The sequence below is a fragment of the Melanaphis sacchari genome, unplaced genomic scaffold (assembly GCF_002803265.2).
Source record: "Melanaphis sacchari strain LSU unplaced genomic scaffold, SCAv2.0 Contig50_pilon_pilon, whole genome shotgun sequence".
In the NCBI taxonomy this organism is placed as follows: domain Eukaryota; kingdom Metazoa; phylum Arthropoda; class Insecta; order Hemiptera; family Aphididae; genus Melanaphis; species Melanaphis sacchari.
The window spans coordinates 619642-643044 of record NW_020271344.1 but is presented as its reverse complement, the minus strand read 5'-3'; the positions used below and the strand labels follow the sequence as shown (position 1 = coordinate 643044).

Here is a 23403-nt window from a genome sequence, read left to right as displayed (position 1 = left end):
ATTTCTTATTCATAAACAGATACACACACATACACACTCCCTTAATGGTACCAACATACATTACGTATATCGGTATATCCTATATATTTATAATTTATATGTATACGAACACAGAATACATGACTGTCGTGGTTATAATATCGTACACACACACATACATTTATGTGTAATATAAATATATATATATATATGTATCTGTATAGTAATATAATACATTGCCTAAACGGGTACAATGCATTTACGTTTAAGACGCATACGCATGGTGTGCGCGATTTAGACACACTTGAGATTTCTGCGCAGCCGGTCGTCCGTCGTACTTAAACACACGATTAAATCGCGTAATAACATAACATAATAAATTATATAGTATTATATATTTATAACTATATCGTGTTTCGTTTTAAGCAAATATATATCGTAATAAACAATATAAATGTGTTGTAGCTTACAGTGGCGTTGCGTTTATGCACCGCACGTGCACATTTTTTTACCATGCGTGTACATTATTGTTATTATCGTAAAGTTAAGTAAAGCATAATATAATATCGATAAGTCGATGTAAAGCAATGATTTCGAGCGGTACGATGACATCAAAATTCTACTATCAGTTATTATGACGTGATTTCGGTCAATGGTCAAAAATTACTACTACAGCGCCTCGCGTTTCACGTTATTCACGTAACTATGATATTATAATATTAATACTTAGCTGTTTCGGTCGCTACAACTCGACGCGTCAGTGTTCGCGGCGCAGGAGGACGTCTACAGTTTTCACCAGCGATTAATTTCCATTGTGACTGCTCAAACGGTTTACAATAACGGGTAAGTTGTTATTACGCATGATTTTCTTTTCACAAAAATATTTTATTATATTTAAAAATGTAATTGACGTCCAAACACGAGCTGTCCGTTAAGAGCTCGTCTGCGATTATTATTATAACATTTAGTTTTATTATTAACCGCATGAACTACGATGTTTACTCATGTGATTGCTAACGGAACGTTTTTATGAAACCTTGAGATAACCTTTGATTTATTTTTAATCGTCACGTTTTAAACATTTTTCTCGACTTTCCACTATGAAAATTGTGTTACATTGTTTTCTCAAAATGATATTGACCACCTACATAGTGTATTACATAGTTAAACTTAGATTAAAAGTAGAGGTACATATAATACATAATAATAGTACCTATATCGTGATTTATGACATATTACTACATATAGATTTCATAATCTAGTATACTAAGAGCATAATTAAATTATTACTTAGGTGTAGTATTTTTGTTTATGCTGTTCATATATGAAACATATATCTTAAACTAACATGTTATAGGCACAAAATACAGCGTTGATGGGTTAATATATTATGTCTTATGTTATTAATGTTGTTTTAAACCCATAATAACATCCAAGAACCGTCTTGGTTAATTAACTGGTTAATTATATATGAGTTAAGCTCAATAAATTAATTTTTTTGAAAATCATTTTGAAAATAAAATATGTTTACAATATTACTTAAAAATATAACTTAATTAATGTGTATTTAATATTTATACTGACTTTTAGAAAAGCAACTTTTTAATGATTTACAATTGATAAGTTGTAATTATCGCTTGATTTTGTAAGACATCATAAATAATATTATTTTTAATATTTTAACTAATTATTAATTTAGATGATTTACGCTACACTGGATTGTATTTTTTCTGACTTTATAATTTAATTAATTTAATTAATTTAATTAATTTAATTTTATAATTTTTGAAAAAATATATTTTGTATCAAGAAGTGAAACAAATAAAAATTTAAAAAAATCATAAACTTATAAAAAATTGAATTAAACATATTAAATATGATGATTATTCGATTTCTTTGAAAAATCATTTAGAAACTTGTGAAGATTAGGTATTCGCCGTTTTTATATAACGTAAGCTTTCAAATAAGTATTTACACTTTTTGTTGTTATAATATTATTGGTAAAAATTTGATTCCTTGAAATATATCTTAATAAATATTTATTTAAAATTAAAACTCAATAATAAGTAAAGAAGGAAATCAAAAAAATAAGCTGGTTCTTTTATTGTCATCCGTTAAACGTTTATTTACAATCTATACAAAGCATTTCATTACATGACAAGTAACCGTAATCATTATCAGAGTTAAAAAAAATTACATAAATAGGTATTACAATCGTCTCTCAGTATAAATTTTATCTTTAAGTTAAAATGTTTCTAGTCAGTTATTTTTCTTTAATAGTTATATATACATATATATATATATATATATATATTGACAAAAAAATCGAGAAAATGTTCTGGTATTTAGGTACTCAATATATTTGCATTCAAATGTAGTTATTACGACATCAAATGGAAGAGGTAATTTTTTCTTTAAAATTGAACGTTTCCGCTAGATTTATAGATATATATTATGTATAAACATAAAATATCTGCCTGTCATCGAATCCAGTTTCCATTTCATACATAACATGTACGTACACTATAATGTTGACGATTTAGAACATGAGATACTAATATATTGTAACGCATACCTAACGTATAATATCATTTGAACATATTATCCATATGTGAACAGTTGTAGTCAAAGTTATTAGATCACGAGTACCTATTTTGGTTTTAAAGAATATCAAAATTGATTTGTGAAATTAAAATCGTGACGTTATTGTGTAAAACATTCAGGATACAAAACGAAACTGTCTTAAAGAATGAAAGAAACTATAGTCATATGTATATATATATATATATATATGTATAGTTTTCAACTACTCACACGAAATACGTATAGTTTCGCGCATTATTTTGCATTAAATATTACAAAATATGTTTCGCGTTTTATGTCATTTATACCAGTTGCGTAATAATAGAATTACGTGTATTGAATTATATCTTTTTTATGTGATAAAATATATTATAATAATTATATATTTCAATATTTGTATCAAAACATTTCTCCAAGATAATAGAAATTATTTATCTTTAATTTTGAATAATTTAATTGATTATTTATTATGTACAAAAATTTTTACTTACTCCACGTTATTCAACCTATAAACAAAACATTAAAAAACAGGAATTAATGTATTTCGCTAAATTATATTTATAATATAAATATTAGTTTGTTGAGTTGCCAGTCATTGTGGAATTATATAATATTAAAAAAAAAAATAAATACTATATCTGTATAAGTATTAAGTTTAGATATACGTAAAAACTAAAAATATTTTTGACAAACGATTATAGTTCAATAAACATCTCTTTTTGATAAATATATATTAATAAATTACTTTGTTTTAAGAATATCTAACAATTATATAACGACGTATACATTTTGATTGAAAGTATAATATGCGGTTTATGAAAATTTGTTATTTTAAGCAAATGTGCTATGTTGAGTGACAGGAATTTAACAAGCTTAAAAAATGTGTAATTTAAATAATATTACAAAATTATTTTTTTATTTATTATATATATTTATGTATGTGATTTATTATATTATATCTGATAAATATTTTGTTGAGAGGTTTTTTTAACATGTACTCTCATTTTTATTTTTTTTATGGTTAGATATTCTATAGTAAAATATGGGTTTATAGTTTAATAATAGCATACAAAATTGTGAAAACATAACGTAACACCGATCAAAAAAAATCCAATTAATCACATATTATTGACATGAACATAAATACTTATTGTAATTTACATAGCATAATATTTATTATTTTAGAATAAAAATAAAATGCAGAATACTTACAAAGACATTCAAATTAAAAAAAAAAAAATTAAATTATTTTATTTATATAAATTATAAGTTGAATTATATTATAATTATGTTCAGAATTGTGGCATATCATTTTCTGAACAATTTAAAAAATGAGAAAATTTAGAGAAATTAGATCAAGATTAAAATACCATCTATGTATTTGGTTTAAAATGTTTTATTGTATTTAATCTGTTCATCTTTCATTTCGTATTTTTTTGATAATATTTACTGTGTTTTGTTTTATTGACATAACTTATTTTCATTCAACCGCTGAATCTTCACTTTTTAGTGTAGATTAGATATGCACATTCGATATAGTGTGATGGGATGAATAAGATTATGCATTATGGTAGACGCTGCATGTTATTATATTATCACAATGATGTGTATTTATCACATTAAAAATTATTAGACATGTATTTTAATTTACAAGAAAATTCATAATAAAAAATAATGCCCTTAATCGCCGCTAGTATTTTTATAAATAAATATGTCACTCAGGAAAACAGTTCAATTCCACAAAGCTCATAATATATGGTTTTCAATCTGATTTAATGTTTCTGTTATCAAAATAAATAAATAATAAAATTAGTGCATTGTTAAAGTTTGAAAAATAACAAGATCATCCCAAAAATTACTACACCCGAGTTTGTATCCATATCATGTTTGTATTATTATCACTGCCGAGTGCAATCAAATTAATGCTAAATTATAATTTAACACCAATTTGTGTTAAGCACTCTAAAACAGTCCTTGACCGCATAAATTTGAATAATCTTATGATTACGATAACTATCATAACATTGACTTTGAAAAATATAAGTAATTATAAATTTTCTATCTATTAAAATTGTATTTTATTTGATATACCTTAGTGGTCACAGCTCTGCAATATTATTATTTTCTCCAAATATTTTGCGGTACATACTCAAGGTCTTCAAACGATTATCAAGTGCGTGAAAATAATTGCGATTATTTTATATATTAAATAATTATGCAAAGTATATTGAATACTTGACTATAAGTCTCTGTCTTTTTATATTTAACCACACCTAAAATTAAAAAATATGATTATGTCGGAATTTTATTTTTATTTTGTATTTATTTATACTGAGAATAGCAAAATTAAACAAGATTTTTTTTCGTACACTATCGAGTATAATAAATAAAATTAACCATTATTTCGTTGCCAACGAGTGCGGTGACTAAGCCTAGCAGAAATAAGTACCACGGACACGGGTGGGTTGTGTTGACGTCCATTGCAGTAAATATCGATTGCAATAAATAATTTATAATCTTGAAATAATTCCAGCCGAAGATAATTACCATTTTTATTATATTGAAATAATTATTAAATACAAAATTTTGTTTTGCATGTAAATTGATTAAAAGTGAAACATTTGTTGTATATTAATGTATTTATGAAACAAATAGATAGATGCATAGTATTAATTTGAAAAGACGGTTTAAAAGAATAAAATAGACTACAGCATATAAAATATAAGTAGGTACTTACCTGAAAATTAAAAATTATATTTTGATAAAATCTATATACTTGTAGAACATCTAAACTATCAATTTCTATTACTATATTGGAACAGATAATAGATATATCTAAAATTAATCATTTTTGTTATCACCACTATATAATATTTATAATGTTTTTTTTTATGGTTCAATATAGGTGGTTGTTAATTATAATATCAGTATAGGTATCGTGTATAAAGGTCAACATTTAATTAACCCTGATTGATGTGGTTTATCATCACTATATGTTGAGGAATATTAAAAATTTAAATGTACACAAAATAATTTACCAATATGGTAATATACATATTTTTATTGATATATTGTCTCTCAATCACAACACTCACTTAGCGCCCTTGTTCTACTCAGCAATTTGAAAATATCCCTTGACCTGTTGTGAAAAACCACATTATGTAAGTAAAGGTATAAAGGTTGGACTAAATAATCAATAGGCGCTACATCATAGATTTGGTAGTATCTCGAAATCAAACAGATAAATAACCCATAATACCAAAATTAAAAACAGTAGTAGATGTATCAAATTTGAATTCATTTAAATAATTACATATAAAAAATGATTTAAAGCAGATATTTTTATCAAAGAATTAATTTTTTCATAATCGAATAAATTATATAACAATTATTAAAATATTTTATCATAATACACCTGTTATTGTTATTGTCTTTTATTTAATACCGGGAAGCGAAAGGTATGAATAAGTTTGAGTAATAAAGACCTTAAAATAAATCAAAATATATTTTTTTAATCTCATCGTCTTTAAAAAAAATGATAATTCATAAAATTGATAATAAAAAAAAAAGTTTTAAATTTCAATAACTGATATTTTTGAATTAAAATTAAAACACTAAAATCTTTATTTTTTGTTTAAGGATTAAATTTTGTCAAAACTATATCTAGTGTAATAATTTAAACGATATATACCTATAATGTAGTATAATTTTAACTGCAAATGTCTGTATGAATTGTACATACCTACTATTTATTCTCAATAGATATGAACTTTTTAAGAACAACTCGTTTCATTATATTTATAAGTTTTTGGATCAAGAAAAAAATCGTAAAACATTTAGGTATAAATAAAAAGACTAAAATTAAAAATTAAAATGCTTTTAATAATTACAAAACATTAATGCGTATAGAAAAAGATTTTTAAATAATATTAGAATGTTTTGTGTTTCTATGATTAATATTTTTTAATTTAAAACATATAAGTCCTGTTGGGAGAAAATGTTATTATAAATTTGAATATCCAATTCTGTCAAAATTCGAACTTCATAAAAAATAAAGATCATTAACTTATAAAAAAATTGGCCACATGATAAAATTTTTTTTTAAATAGCACTAACAAATTTGGAAATTTTCATGATTTTAACAAATTAAATTTTAAATATGTGCCTAAAAAAAATAAAAATAAAAATAGAGTGTTCACTTTCGATATTTTTTAATTAGTATCAATACAATTGAAGAGAAATCTTGTATTTAATTTTTGATGCTGAAATCCGAAGTATTTAAAAAAGAAATTCTTATCTATAAAATATTAACATAAATCTTTTGTGATAGTTTCAAATAAGTATTTACTAATTTTGAAATTACCGCTGAAAATATAAAATCGATTTTATTGAAAATTAATATTACATGAATATTTTTGTTTTTCGGTGTTCTTTAATTAATAAATATAAATAAAACATAATTTTTCCTATGGATATTTATTCTTTAATATTTTTTAATTGCTATAATGACATTTTAAGAAGAACTCTATATTCAATTTTCAAGCTTTTTTACAAAATTAAATATTATTATTTTTTTACATTTTTGAAATAAAAATAACAAACTAAACATTAAAATGACAATAAACAACTAAAAAAAATTCAAAATAAATTGACAATTTCAATACAAACATTTGGTGAAAATTTCAAGTACTATGTAGTTATATTCATTTTTAAATTACAAGAAAATAAAAAATCGATTTCATCAAAAACTTATTTTAATAAGAAATCTCATTTTTCAAAATAATTAAGGAAAGTACTAACAATTTTTACTTTTGACTTTTTAAAATTTTTCTATCATAAATAGTTACATCAAATAAAAAAAAAAAAATACGCAATATTTTATTGTATTAATTTGATATTAATTACTTATAAAAAAATATATTTTATCAAATATAATTTTATATTTTATTTTATTAATTTAAAATAAATATATTAATTACTCAGCTCAGAATCTAAAAATATTGTAACTATGATTTAATCATCTCAATTTGAGATTTGAGCTTAGTGTTTTAAAATTCGAAATATTGGGGTTTCTAGATATAATAAATAACTGTATTACAAGAATGTATAAAATTATACTTCAAAATATTATCTTCAAAAATAATTTATACAAGATTTTGACAGAGATTTATTATGGTTATGATGAGAAAAATATGGATAAAATCATTTCACTATTTTACTTTCCCATTTTCAATTTAACCATAAAATAGTAAATTGCTCATAGGATACCAATACAGTACGTTAAGACTTTACATAACAACATTATATTCAAAAACATATTACTGGCTACATATTACATAAATTTAAATAATATTATATGGATATCAGTTAAAATATTGTCGTTAGATATAATTTTATAGGTATCTGTTATATTTTATTTATATCAATAAGATATTTACGATAAGACTAATTATAAATCTTTTCTTATGTAGAGTTTTAAGTACTTGAGTAAAATAATATCAAACCCTATGGTACCTATAATTTTTAATTATTTTATTAATTAGTTATCACACTATCAAATGTGTATGATACAGGTAGTTAATAGTGAATTCGAGGTAGGTATTGAGTTTTAACTAACAATTCTTTTTTCTTAATTATATGACCATTTTTAAGACATTATAAATACTTTAAAACAACTATTTTGTACATAAAGGTTAGGTTATTTTTTACTGATTCTCCTTATATTAAACTAATATTCACATAACTGTCCCGGCTATCACTTTAATACCTACATTCAAATAATATTTACCGAGACTCGGATATTGTAAGAAGTACAGTAAATGCATCAATCTGTTTTTACAACATATATTTTTTTAGTAGGTCTAAAACAGTTTAACAATATAATTATGTTTATTATAAAATAACTTTTCATTTTTGTAGACCATCATCATACACGATATCGTGCGTGGATGTAAGTATAGACGAGGAAGACACGTCTCGCGAAACGAAATAATACCATCGTCTCAAAAACGAACGCATTCGACGTAGTCTGACGTAGTTTGCGTAGTCCACAAACTGCCATCAATAGGTACAGTATACCATAGTGATGATGACCATTTACTCAACTGTATCAGTAACAACAACGACAACGATACCAGAAACACGGTAACAGCAACGTCTGTCTACATTTTGCACTTGTGCGAGACACTGTGCGTGTGTGCACGAGCACTGGAAAAGGTGGTTGAATTAGGCGATGATACGCGTCTGGTGGCGTGTGCCGAAAGTCCGTGACCAATGATCGTTGTGACCCGTGACGACCACAGTAGAAGCGATATGACTACAACAACGACGGCAGTAGCAGCAGCGGCGACGGGAGCGGTGGCTTGGCAGGTCACCACTTGGTCCTCTGGTTCGCCCGCGGCAGTCTGCAAGATGCGCTCGTCCGCCACGGTGACGACGACCGTTACCACCATCGCCGTCAGGCTGACTGCTGTACTATTGCTATTGATGGCGTCTACACGCCCAGCTACGGCCCTTGGACAGCTACAGGGCCAGTACAACGGCCCATATCCAGACATATGCCCCAGGTAGGTTTTTTTTCATATATATTTCGATAATCATTCTTTGACGACAACGGTCTATGATGTACGTATATATTTTTCGGATGTTAAAGTTTTATAAAACTCCTAAAAAAAATAATAATAATAATAATAATAAATAATAATGAAAAACCACGCAAAAATCATAAAAAAATCAATTTAAATGCCAAAAAAGAGTATTAAAAATTATTAATAATAATGTATTATTATTATTAATTCAAAATGTATACACTCAGTATGTATTGAATTTAAAGCTGATAACTTACCAATGATGAGTGATTTAGATTTTTGTGTCAACAGAAAAAAAATGAAATACCTAACCTATACATATTTAATCAAATTATAATAAATAATATTTGTTTTGAATGTTAAAAAACTGTGTTATATCTATATAATATAAATATTTATTTTCCTTATTGTTTTAGAACTACTGTCATTTTAAATTCACATAAATCACTTCTTTTGAGAGTTAGAAATTGTATCGAATACACTCGTAAAAATTTCAGGTGGTATAAAATTATATTTTTATGCTTGGGGTTCCTGAGAGATTATTAATTATTATAAATTATAATACTATTTATATCCAATTATGTGTAATTGACTTGTATACTCAATACTCATATATCTAATTTCCAAAGAAGGGATGATTAAATTGCTAATTTATGTCTATATAATTATTTCTTATATAATAATATGTTTTTAAATGTAAAAACCATTTATTTCACTAACAAGCAGTTGTATACACGTGACTTTTTTTAAATGTTAAATTGATTTGCTGCTACAATATTTCAAAATTACACTATTGTGTTATGTGTTGCAGCGTTTAACTTTAGACTTTAATATTTTATCTTAGGATTAGATTTTATCGAAATATTTTTATAATTCATAATATTTTAGTTTTTTAATATTATTATATTCAAAAACTATACTTTATGGTTTTTGTACTTCTGCAATACTTTATGTATTTCGACTTCATTATAGATACAACACAGTAGTATTTATTAAAATTGAAATTATGAACACTAGATTATAAATAACACATTCTGACCTACCATTATAAATTTAATAATTTAAAATATAGGAAGCAAAATTGATAATATCTTAATAACAAAATACTAATAACATATTATATTTTCAATTCATGAGTTTTAATTCATAATTCAATTTCTTAATTATTCAAAATATTTAGGTTATCATTGGTAAAAAAATATTTCAACAACTGAGTATTTTTATTGTTTCACTAATATATTTTAATTTTTTATATAAAATATATATAAATTAAAATACTTATTAACATAATATAAATTATAGAGTAATTAATAATTAATAAGTAATAACTAATATTTGTATTTTATTTTATTACTATACAATGGTTTCAATTATTATCTAGTAAATAGATTTACCATCAATTTTACCTTCTATACTATAAAAGTATTATAGCCATGTATTTTACGAGTATACTAAGTAGAATTTTAAATGTAGGTATACTTATATATATATATTATAAATATATTTTGTAGTAAATTAATGATAATTAATAATAATATTTGTTTTAAACTAGTAAATTATATAATCATAAAATATTTATCTATACTTTACTAAATAAAATAATTTTTTTTTATAATTTTCTCATCTACAATGATCATCATTTGTGAAAATATAATTTTATCGAGACCCTATATCCAAAATGTACTAACCGCAGTAGCCCCAAAAAAAGTCCAAGGGCAGCATATGCTGCCTCTGCTACCCCCTACACACTATTTTACAATTGTATTGTTATTTAGTTTAGATTCTAAATAAACTAATATTTACTTTTCTGTCAATTTTAATTAATTTTAGAAATATTAAGTAGTCATTTATTATTTTACTAATATTTAAAATCAATATATAGACCCTTAATACATTATGATGTTAAAATGTGTATTTCACAGTTTATTTTATATTTTACCTAGTGTTTGATTATACAATATTTAAAAATCACCTGAGTCTATTAAGTGATGTACTTAACTGTTATGTGGGTTATAGCTATAAATTATAATATAATCACTAAATTGTTCTCTCTTAATTTCTCCTAATAATTGTAAATACATCCGTTGTATAACTATAACAAATAATGATATTTTAATGTTCTTACTTATGAGAGTTAGAAAACCTTTTTCTCTTCATTATTTATATATTATTTATTGATGTATGTGATATACCATAATATTAATCAATGAGCTATACATATATTAAATGAAAAATATGACCTTATTTTATATTTTCACAATTATGATTTTTATAGAATTGATTTTACACAATTTTTGTAAGTTTTGGTTTAAATTTAAATTTTTATCTTCCAAACGTAAATATTATATTTAGTGAAAATGATTGAAGTTTTTCACGAACAACTCTAGGATTTTATTTATTTTAACGATCTTTTATAATTTCAATTATTATTAAATAAATGTTTCTTTTAAAATTAATTTGGCGTTTTTCTAATATATTATGTCAAGTAATTAAAGACCAAATAATGAAAATGGTTCAAACGAAATCATAAATCAAAATCACAAATATAAATAGAATATTGTTAAAAAAATATATGGATATCAGTAACTTAAAAATATTTTATGTGTAATTTATGACTTTTAAAAGTAAAAATCTAAAATTATGTTAATTTTTCACGTTTTAAGTACATATTTTAGTTACTTATTGAAAAAATTAAATGTCTTAGACTATGACTTATTCAATACATTTTAATTTTTAATTAAAACTTATACATCCATCTAATAAGTATGATAACTTCATATTATATTTTAATTATATTTAATAGACGCTTAAAAGTTTCACATAAATATATCTTTAATTTTTATTAATTTAACATAATCTTATTTGATACATTATGATATAAAACATTAACAATTCAATCAAGTAAATTCATGCTTTTTATAATTGATATAGTTTTGTTCAGTACTCTGTAATAAGTAAATTAACTAATTATTTATAATAGTTATGAATATTATATACATAACTTAACAATACATATCACATGAGAATATTAATACTAATGTGTTTCAAACATTTTTATTTTTAATAATAGAGTTTTAAATAGTGACCTAAAAAGCTACAAAAAATTACAAAAATAATAATTTCAATTTTTATATCATACATAAAAAATTATAATAGTTCAACTTATCATTATTATAAGCCATAATTTATGACATAATATAATGTAAGTAGTAATATTGGTATTAGTGAAATATTTTTTTTATCAGATTAGTAATTACTGACAAATATTTCATCTTATTGCAGATCTGCTTTAAATTTTCAATCTAGATTCTTATTTTTTAATTTGGCGTAACTCGTTCGTTATAATTATAACAATATTAAAGGAAATTACGCTATTTTTTCTCATTAAAACTAAGTCTCCGATAATATTTGAATATGTAATGCATTTATAAATTTAAAAAAATGCTTTTAATAAAATGTAAACTATACATACAAAGCTTTACTATACACCTAATTATTTAATTATGCCTACCTACATTTATTTTTAAACACACAAACATATTCTATGCGAATAATTGTTACTTGTAAAAATATTACATAGGTAATAAGAACCACTTTTCTTTTTTTTAAATAGATAAAATTATTTAAAATTAATAAAAATTAAATCTATTTCAAGATCCTAGCCTTGAAATCATTATTTGAAAATTATGAAATATCTTAATAATCAAAACAAATCCTGAAACTATTGACTGACTTACGTCACCTAACTTATACTAGCTTATTCAAAACTTGCTTAAAAATGAAAGTATCAAAAAAAATATAATGCTTAAGCATAGATAATCTTCTTAACTTTAACTTTTATTTTAGGAAAATTCACTCTAATATTAAATATAACAATACTAAATATGTTCGCAAATTTAGAACCTATGCTACGTCATGTTTGTAAGACGGAGACTACACATGTGGGTATAGGGACATATCATCATAATTCAGTATTATATTATGTTAAATATTATTTACGTTATTAATTTCAAAACTCAAATAAAAATTTTGAGTATTAACTAAAAAAAAATACAAATTTAATATAACGTTATTCAAATAATCATAGAAATTAAAGAATATAAGTACTAGAAATATTTTTAAATTTTATAATACGAGTAGCTGTATAACTTATATTACAATAACTAACTGAGTGCTGCATTTAAAAGAAAACAATTTATACTTTAGAATTTTTAGTTTTCAACAGAATTTATAGTTTTGTAATTTATCACGATGACTAATTAATGTTACATGAAGTCATAAAAGTAAAATACGCTGTGTAAAAAATGCATAAACAATAATTAGAATTAAAAACATTTTTTTCCAAAATAGTATATATTTTAATAGATTTATTTATTTTATTTTATTTATTTATTTATTTATTTTTTTTTTTTTTGTTCTAATTATTGTTAAATTTTTATTTCAAAAATACATCACATATAAATATTATGTTTTATGTAAATATTTTGACTTAACTTAATGTGAAATAAAATAAACGCTATGCAATGTCTTAATATATGATGAGGTAACGGAGTGAAGCTATCTGCACAATCAGGTATATTTTTAGACAATTTTATTTTTATTTCATTTTTGATACAATTTATTAAAATTATACTGTATACATATATGTGCTATTTATAGATTATAATATAATAATTAGTTTAAATGATTTACAAAATACAATTTTATTAGATATATAGCAGCTACCAGAAATTATTTGTCATAATATGTGTTATTATTCGTTATAGTGATATATATTGTCACGGGGAACTTCTTGATGATATACAAATGCAGCAACTATACACAGACTCTAAAACTTTTGTGGACAAAAAATTACGACGGAGCGAAGCTGAAATTGTAAAATCGTACAGGGAATTGAAATTACGAAATAACGGTCGAGTGCCTCCTCGTGCTGCACTTACCAAGTTTGTTGAAGACAACTTCAGTGATGACCCATTGGTCGAGTGGGTGCCGCCTGATTTTGTTGAAATTCCCACTGTCAGTACTTATGTACATGATCAAAATTACAAGTAATAATTAAGATATGAAAATAAATCTGAATGATTGTAAATTATTAATTATATTATTAAATGGTGAACAAAATTTTGAACTTACGCGGAAAATATTATTGTTTCTTAATGGATCTGTAATGTATGGTATTATTTTTAAGGAATTGGATCTTACAATTAAATCAAATTTGGAAAAGATTAGCACGAAAAGTAGATGAAGACGTTAAAGTGAATCCCGATCGACATTCATCTATTTATTTACCAAATGGATTCTTCATAGCTGGTGGTAGATTTACTGAGCTTTATTATTGGGATTCGTATTGGATCATTAGAGGTAAAAAAATGAATATAAAAGAATACAAATCAAATAATGACTATTATTAATTATAATTATAATTTATGGTGTAAATATTTTATTTTTGTAGGAGCAATATTGTGTGATATGAAAGACACTGCTAGAGGAATCATACAAAACTTCCTTTACTTAGTTCACCGCTTTGGTTATGTACCGAACGGAAGTAGAATTTACTATTTAATGAGATCTCAGCCACCGCTCCTTATCCAAATGGCTGCATCATATTATACGTATACAGATGACTTAGATTTTATCAAAAAAAACATACAAGTAAAATACCTATAACTATTCGATTTTTAGTACTAATTTTTTTTTTCAAACAGTACACAGTGAACACCAATTTATTACGTTTGAAAAAAATTAGCAATAATTTAGGTTGAATTTGATAGTAACTATTATATTGTGTAGAAACAAATAAAATGCTTGTATTTTTAAAAATTATTATTAAATATTCAAATACTTTTTCAATAGTATCTAGAAGCGGAATTCAATTTTTGGATGATAAATCGAACAATAAAAGTCGAAAAGGCAGGTAATACCTATGTAATGGGACAGTACAACACGCATACCCGAGGACCCCGACCCGAATCCTATTAGTAGGTGTACAATTTATTTTAAAATTAAAATATATATGTTCAATATTTATATAAATTTATTTTTTATTTTTTTTTTTTTGTAGTCAAGACAAAACTTTAGCTATGCCCTTTCCTAGCGTAGATGATAAAAATGAGTTATATTCAAGATTAAAAGCTGCTGCTGAAACGGGTTGGGATTTTTCGTCCAAACATTACAATAATATGGGTCAAAATACTGGTAATATTTTCTAAATATATCATAAAAAAATATATACGATTTATATAAAATACATTTAAATAAATGAGTTACAGGCAAATAACATATATAAATACAACTATACAATATGTTGGGCACGAAATATAACCAAGTAAATTAGTATAATTATATATACATAACAACCACACAATTTATGCTTGAGAAAATTTAACAATTTTTATTGTTTACTAAATTTAATAAACATACGTCGATTAATAGTATAATACTAATAAATTTAACATAATTGTTTTGATTATAAATGTAAATATATTTCTTATATTCAATTATACCATAGTGAAACTACAATAATATCAATAAAAACAAATTATCGTTATTGATCGGTTTCGGTGACAAATATCACCAAGCATTTTACTATACCAATATATTTTTGTTAACTGTCTATACAGAATTTAAAAAGTTTATTAAATACATAAATTAACCTAATTATTTGTTGAATAAAAATAAAATTTTAACATTCGTATCATATTTTCTAAATACAACATTAACATAAAATTTTGTTTTCACTCAAAGAAAAAATATAGATATTTTTAAATTAACTTTATCAATAATTTAACTATTTAGTTAGTTATTTGCATAAAAATAATAAACAGTTATTAAATGTTTGGATACAGTGATTATATTATTTTTAAATTAAAAGTTTTTTTTTTTTTTTTTTATATAAGTATCTATTGTTTATTTTATTGTAATTATTATAAAAATAAATATTAAACAATATTATAAATTATTTGTACTTGCCAAAGTCCAATTTCAAAAAATGTAGGTACATGTAGAATTTTTAAATATTTATAAAATTTAAATCAGTTAATATTTATTGATTTGAGTATTTATAATACGTCATATATTAATTTTACAATTGTATTAAAAAAATGTATTTATTTTATTTAGCTGTATATCGATGAATCGTATAAATTTATTTGTTTTAATAAATATTTATTACAATGTAGGTTATTAATTTTATTATTTTCAGGAGATTTGTCAAATACAGATCCTCAAAATTTTATTTACGTAGAGTTAAATGCAATATTACAAGCTAATGCAGTTGTTCTTGCTCAATTTTTTAAATTACTAGGCAATCAAGCTAAATTCAAATACTATAATGACATCGGTCATCGTTTTCAAATTGGAATAAATGCGGTTAGTGATATAATATTATACTTATTTAGTTTGAAATGTGTTACTAAAAAAAACATATCTTATTTATTTGATATGTACGTTTAGTTACTGTGGAACGAAGAAGAAGGTATTTGGTTAGATTATGACCTAACCACCAAACTGAGTCGTAAATATTTCTATACGTCCAATTTTGCACCGTTATGGACTGGTAGTTATGAGAGAAAACTTAGAACGTATTATGGTAAACGAGCGTTAGACTATTTGATAGTTAACGGTGTTATCAATCAAGATGGAACTCCAAAACTAATTTGTAAGTATAAAATCTTAATAGTAAATTAATAATTTGAATTTAAAAAAACATACTCAAGTTATTAAATACAACCATTTAATTTGAATGCAATCATTACACATAAAAAACGATTACCGGTTTAGCGTTTTTTTTTTTCAATTGTTTTCCAATTATTTTAATGCTATGGACATTTTGAACCATCAAAGTAACAAATAAATCTAATTTTCTTATTAAAAATCTTTCTCAAAGTTGAATTTAAAAGTATTTTTGTTCTTCTAGAAAGTAATAAAGACACAAAAAAATAAAATAAAACCCACGTTATAGTAAAATCAATACATTCATTGCTTTACTCAAAATTTTAAGTTTATGTTAGGTACTATATCTTTTAAGCATACATTTATTGAATATAGATACTATGATTTGTACACAATTTATACACACATAAAAATTGCCACTAGGTACACCTACTAAAAAAAATAAAATTTTGTATAAATACCTATATTAAAATATTTTTTCATTTTTATATATTATTCAATTTAAAAATAATAAATAGGCTTTGAAATTAAAAGTTGAAAATATGATATAATTATATAAACTAAAAATTATGTAAGCCGAACATTTTTTTATACATTTCGATATATCTTAACATTATAAATATAAAATGTATAGCTTAATTACAAAACAGAGTATAAAAAAATTAATTTTAATAGCTTATAAGTTAGAACAGTATAAGTTATAATAAGTGTAACTTTTATCTTTTAGTGTTTATAATAAGTAATACATAATTATACATATTCACGTAATATAAATTAAATAATCAAATCTAAAGTTCTACAATACAAATTTTAAACTATTTATTTATCATTTTTAATGTAGGTGTACCAACATCGAATATAAACTCTTCTCAACAATGGGATTATCCCAATTGCTGGTCTCCACTTCAAGCAATGGTAATCCAAGGTTTAGATCGCACAAACTACAAACCTGCCCAAACCGTTGCAATAAACTTGGCCAAGTCATGGATAAATACTAATTACGTCGGATACATAACCAGCGGCACCATGTTTGAAAAGGTAATTGTTTACCACCGTTCAATCAACAATATGGTGTGAACTTAAATTATTGTATATTTTTGTTACATATGTAAAAACAATCATTGAGTATTAATTTAATTCAGAGACGGTTTCTTAAACGTCAATACCATAAATGATTATAAAATATAAATTAAAACTATTTCAACTCAATTATAAATTTTATTTGTGTTCGCAGTACAGTGCACTCGAAGTGGGTACGACCGGCGGGGGTGGAGAATACACACCTCAAACAGGTTTTGGATGGACTAACGGTATAGTGTTCGAACTTTTCCGAAGATGGGGACACCTATTCAGATCTACTTAAATACCATACTACTGAACCGACTATGTATTCATATTGTATTATATAAATCTAATATTTTTGTATTATTTTTACACTTACGTTTAAATTAAATCGACAATGCAGTATACTGTGGATATATTTGTACAGCATATCCATTTGCATTATTGTATATAATTATAAAATTGTATATTATACATATATTATGTATGATATTCGTTTAATAAATTATGATATTCTCATGGCATCTACTAATTGTTGATAAGACAATAATATACTACCTCTATCGCAAGACAATAAATAATTAAATATAATGACATATACTATATATAAACTATCGATTAATAGAATGAATACAGAAACTACGTAAGTATTTGATGGAAATATTTAGACGAGGCAGTTTTATAGTAAAATCTAGTGTTCATTAGCTATTTAAGTACTGCATGTTATAATTTGATAATTAACTATTTATATTACCCAGGGTTAAGATTTATCTATCTTTCTATGTTCCATCGTTTTTCATTTTCCTTCAGCTGAGATATATACGTAATATAAACATAATTACAACGATTAAATTTATAATTTTTCATCTCTTAATTCTGATTCCTTTTTTTAAATAAACACAAAAAAAAATATTGACAGGTTCGACAAAATATGTTTAAAAACCAATATAAATCCAATATTATTCAGACTGTTATTCATTTGTATGTCTTTACATCAAAAAATCAGATCTAAGAAAATAAATCATAACTGTAAATCATAAAAATGCTCATTGCAGCTGTATTCATATAACTATTTTATTTTAAGATATTATGTAAATATATAAGGTAAATTTAAATTCAACCTAATTATGTCATAAAGTGTCGCCATTAGGTGGCTGCTTTTATCTCGTTTATGTCAAGCTATATTATATATTTCCGCATGCGTACTTATTGTAATAATTTATTTACAGATTGTACGCTATAAAAAAAAAAATAAAAAATATTATGTTTATTAAATACCTATATTTTTGTAAACAATTTTATATGCCATATATATTTCTTCTATTAATTATTATGTTAACATAGTTTATAAATAATAACAATCATTTATTTAAAAAAAAAAAAATATTCCATTTTCATGATCTAAAACTAAATGTATATGTGAGTTCCTCTATAAAAAACCTTTATGGGTTGAAAAATATAAATAGATATAAACATGCCCTCCCAATATCCTTAGTCAATGAATAGAACTTTTATTAACAAATTTATTATCCAATAGTTTTTTAATTTATTTTGAGGATAAGCAAACAAACAAACATTTCTACATATATATAATTTATAAATTAATTACTTAAAATAAATATTTTAATTATGACTATACTGGAGAAATGAACCCAGACAAGTGATGTAAACAAATTATCTATCCAGAACGCCGTGGAGAAAACTCGTTTAACTTAGTGCTGCGCGCCGTTGGATTGTAATCTGCTCTTCTACATTTGCTTTAACGTGTCTTAGCGTGGAAGCCATCGCAGGCGTTCTGCATACGTTGCACGAAAAATTAACGAACGACACTAACTGTTAATCTTGATCTTGGAAATTTGTGATATGAACTTCATGGTAAGGTTTTACGAACATTACAACCAAATCATGTGTTACTGTATCGCAATTACTTTTTTACATAACATTATGGCAACTTAATTGGTATATTTTAAACCATTACACAAAAGTAACTTACTTTTATAATACTTGGAAATAATTTTTTTTAAATGACAATTACATTTTATTTTTATTTTTAAAAACAACGTTAAAAAATAAAAATAAACACATCACTAATGAAACAGTAAGTACTGCTTTATCAAAAATATACCTATTATTATAATATTGTATATTTTTTAATTTTGATTAATTTAAAAAATAACTGTAAAATAAAAAAAATCATTCATGTATATTGTATACGTATCGATTATTTAGTGTTGTAAATTTTAAATTTTAATTTTTGGAAAAGAAAAATAGTAACAATTAGTGAGTTGTATCAACCTGTATGTATTAGACCATGTCAGAAAATTTACTGAATTCATTCTCTAGTATTAATTAATAAATACATATACTGAGTACCACTAATGACTTGGTTAATAAACTAAAAAAACAATACATCTTATCTTTTACGTTAATTAAAATTTTAAATTAAAATACTAATGATACAAATCGAATTTAAATACATTTTCTTTTTTCCAAACGCACAATTTTTGTATTTATTGAATGTTTAATAAATTGCGCTTCAACAATCAGTAGTATATTTAATCAATTAATTGTTTTAAAATACCAAATGTTTTTACAAAGTTGAATATTTACAATAATTAAACATATAGACATAAATAAAAAAAGAACATTTTCATTATTAGTGGTTAAGTTAGTTTTCAAGGAAGATAATTTGTGAAAAGATATGATTTAAACATTTTAAACCTACTTTAAATGTTTTTGCGTTATTCATAATTTTTTTAGACATTTTTTAAATGTTTTTAAAATTATATTGATCGTTTCTTTTATTTTTAGTAGTTTTTTTTTATATATACAGCAATTTATTGATGAACTCAAACTTAACACATTCATTACAGAAATTTACTTAATCATAATAGGTATTCTAGAAACTTACTATATAGCAAAAATGGATTCTTTTTTTGTTAAAAAAAATAAATAATTTGTTCAATGTTTAATACCCCCATTCTCTCAAGTACCAACTAGATCCAAGTTGCTATCAGTAACTACCCTCAAAATTGAAAATTAAGCATTTTTAATTCTAAAAAAAAAATAACAACATTCATTTTTGAAAATTAAATAAAAAATAAAAACCACACACACATCATAGTAAAACCATCATAGTACATCTATTTCTACACTCAGAATCTAAAAATCTATACAATATTTCAATATGTTTAATATTATTTATTGTGTCTATTCTATAATATTATAATTAATTATTTAATAGTTTTTTAAACCTATAAAAATTCATATTTTTTTCTTTATCCATTTATTTTATGAACACTAAATTGTGTTAACTCATCCTTAACAATTATACTTTAACTACAACATGACTATTTTGTTTAGGAATGGAGTGAGAATGCAAAAAATAATGTCATGTACGAATATGAATAGTTTTTATTATTATGTTTAAAGTAGGTATTTTCAATTTCTTCATTGATAAGTATAAAATTTAAAAGAAATAATAACAATTAACAATAAACAACTATACATAAACTTCAAAATTTTGGAGATATTTACAAGGAAACCCAATTAAAATAAATATTTATATTATTATTCATAACTGTATACATAACAATGACTTAAACTAAAATAAACGAAATTTAAAAAAAAATGTAATTTAAATATTTAAATAATGTATTCAATATTTATTATGAGTCATTACTATTTGGCTAATTGATAGCTGTAAAATGTTTTTTTTTCTTAGTTTGTTATTATTTAAAATATATAAGATGAATGTGGATTGAAACTAAAATAAATATTGTTCAACACACATTTTTCTATTTGTTAATATATTAATCATTAAAAATAATCGTGCCACAATTTTTGTTTATATAATATTTATTATAATACTATAATTATTTTTTATAATATAGATAATCCTAAATATAAATAATATGAAATAAATCACGGGTGAACAACAAAAACGAATACAATTTATAATACTTAGAATGAAAATGCCAAATGATACGCATTATTTAAAAAGATCACAACCTCCACTTCCTATTAAAACGGTTTCAAGTGTTTCAACTAATTGCATATTTACCAATAAAAAGTCATTATATAGTTGATAATATTTAAAAACATTCTTATTTCTTAGAATGATAATAATTAGTATATATAATATATATATATTAATATGTTGTTATAAATTGTATCGTTGTACATTTTGTCCAACAATAAGTTCACAATTTAAAACTATGATGATCAATTTAAATATGTAATAGTCTTTTATTTTCTAAACAATAATAAATGATTATATTATATATTTTGGTGCAATAAAAATGCTTCAATCTTCAAATTCAATATCATTTCTGGTATTCAATCTAATTAAAACTTTTTGAGGAAAAATATCAAGTACTTTTCTTAGTAATTCAGAAACAAGATTTTTTTTTTTTTGTGTATGTAATTTAAAAACAAATAACCATAGATACTATTAAAATTTTCATCAAATGTTTATATAGCACTTTCTATAAATTATATAATTTTTAAAATTTTTAAGCTCTTTATGTGCTTTCCATATAAATCGCTATTTTTGTTAAAATACATAAATTAAACATTATTAATCACAAGTTAAAATTCGCCAATTTTAAACTAAAACGTTAAAAAAAGTTTAAAATATCTATAAATAATTTAAGAAAGGTTGTGTATTATGCTTTACATTTAACAATTAGATTTATATTTACTGGGACAAAGAATATCACCAATCTATCCAGGTTAGGTCCAATATTTCTATATGTTAACAATACTTGGTGTATTTTATAAAAAATTGTATAAATAATAAAAAATAATGCTCTAAAAAATTTAACTATTTATTATTATTATCCGATTACGAAAAAAATTAAATTACGTCTTTAATCTATTTCAATATTTAATGCAGTACCAATAAATATTATAAGATGGAACAGCAGTTATTAGGTATATTATTAAATTTATTGTAAATTTAAATTTAAAATTGCTCAATTTTAATATGGCTCAATATAAATACTTACAGTAAACGTGAGTTGTGATTTGTGGGATATAAGAAATAGCAATAATGAATTATTTGTTTTATTTTAAAATGTTAATTAAATATTTATAGTACTTCATTTTGAATAATGATTTGTGAAATTATAAAATTAATTTATTAAACTCAAATCAAAACTCTAAACGAATTTTGATGCGGGAAATCATTTTCCAAACATAAATACAACACACATAAGATTATATAAGTTTAACCCTCCTCTATAATCGACATTAAACATTTATTGTACCTATTATGATCCAAAGTGAATTATTAAAATAAAAATGTTAAAAAAACAACTGTTTAAAACATCTGTGTAAATAATCCATGTAACGTTATTATTTATAACATTTTATTTAATAAACGCGTATGTACAGAATGATCCAATAATCCTAAACTAGCTGTTTTTATTAAAAATTCATTAATTACTCAACTATTTTTTAAACACCAATTAGCTTTTTTATACCATAATTTAAAAATATCTCTCCACGTTGATTATAA

The 23403-nt window shown here is 23.2% G+C and overlaps 1 protein-coding gene across 1 annotated transcript; it reads left to right on the top strand.

The window, feature by feature from the left end:
- The first annotated feature begins 309 nt into the window (after positions 1 to 309).
- Positions 310 to 18323, top strand: LOC112599358 (trehalase-like). Its single transcript, XM_025346233.1, has 11 exons — positions 310 to 822; positions 8482 to 9128; positions 13916 to 14197; positions 14338 to 14510; positions 14602 to 14801; positions 15003 to 15127; positions 15211 to 15344; positions 16351 to 16517; positions 16602 to 16806; positions 17662 to 17858; positions 18055 to 18323. Exons 2-11 carry the CDS (start codon positions 8836 to 8838, stop codon positions 18181 to 18183), a joined length of 1905 nt encoding a protein of 634 aa, XP_025202018.1. The 5' UTR covers positions 310 to 822; positions 8482 to 8835; the 3' UTR covers positions 18184 to 18323.
- The last annotated feature ends 5080 nt before the right edge of the window (positions 18324 to 23403 follow it).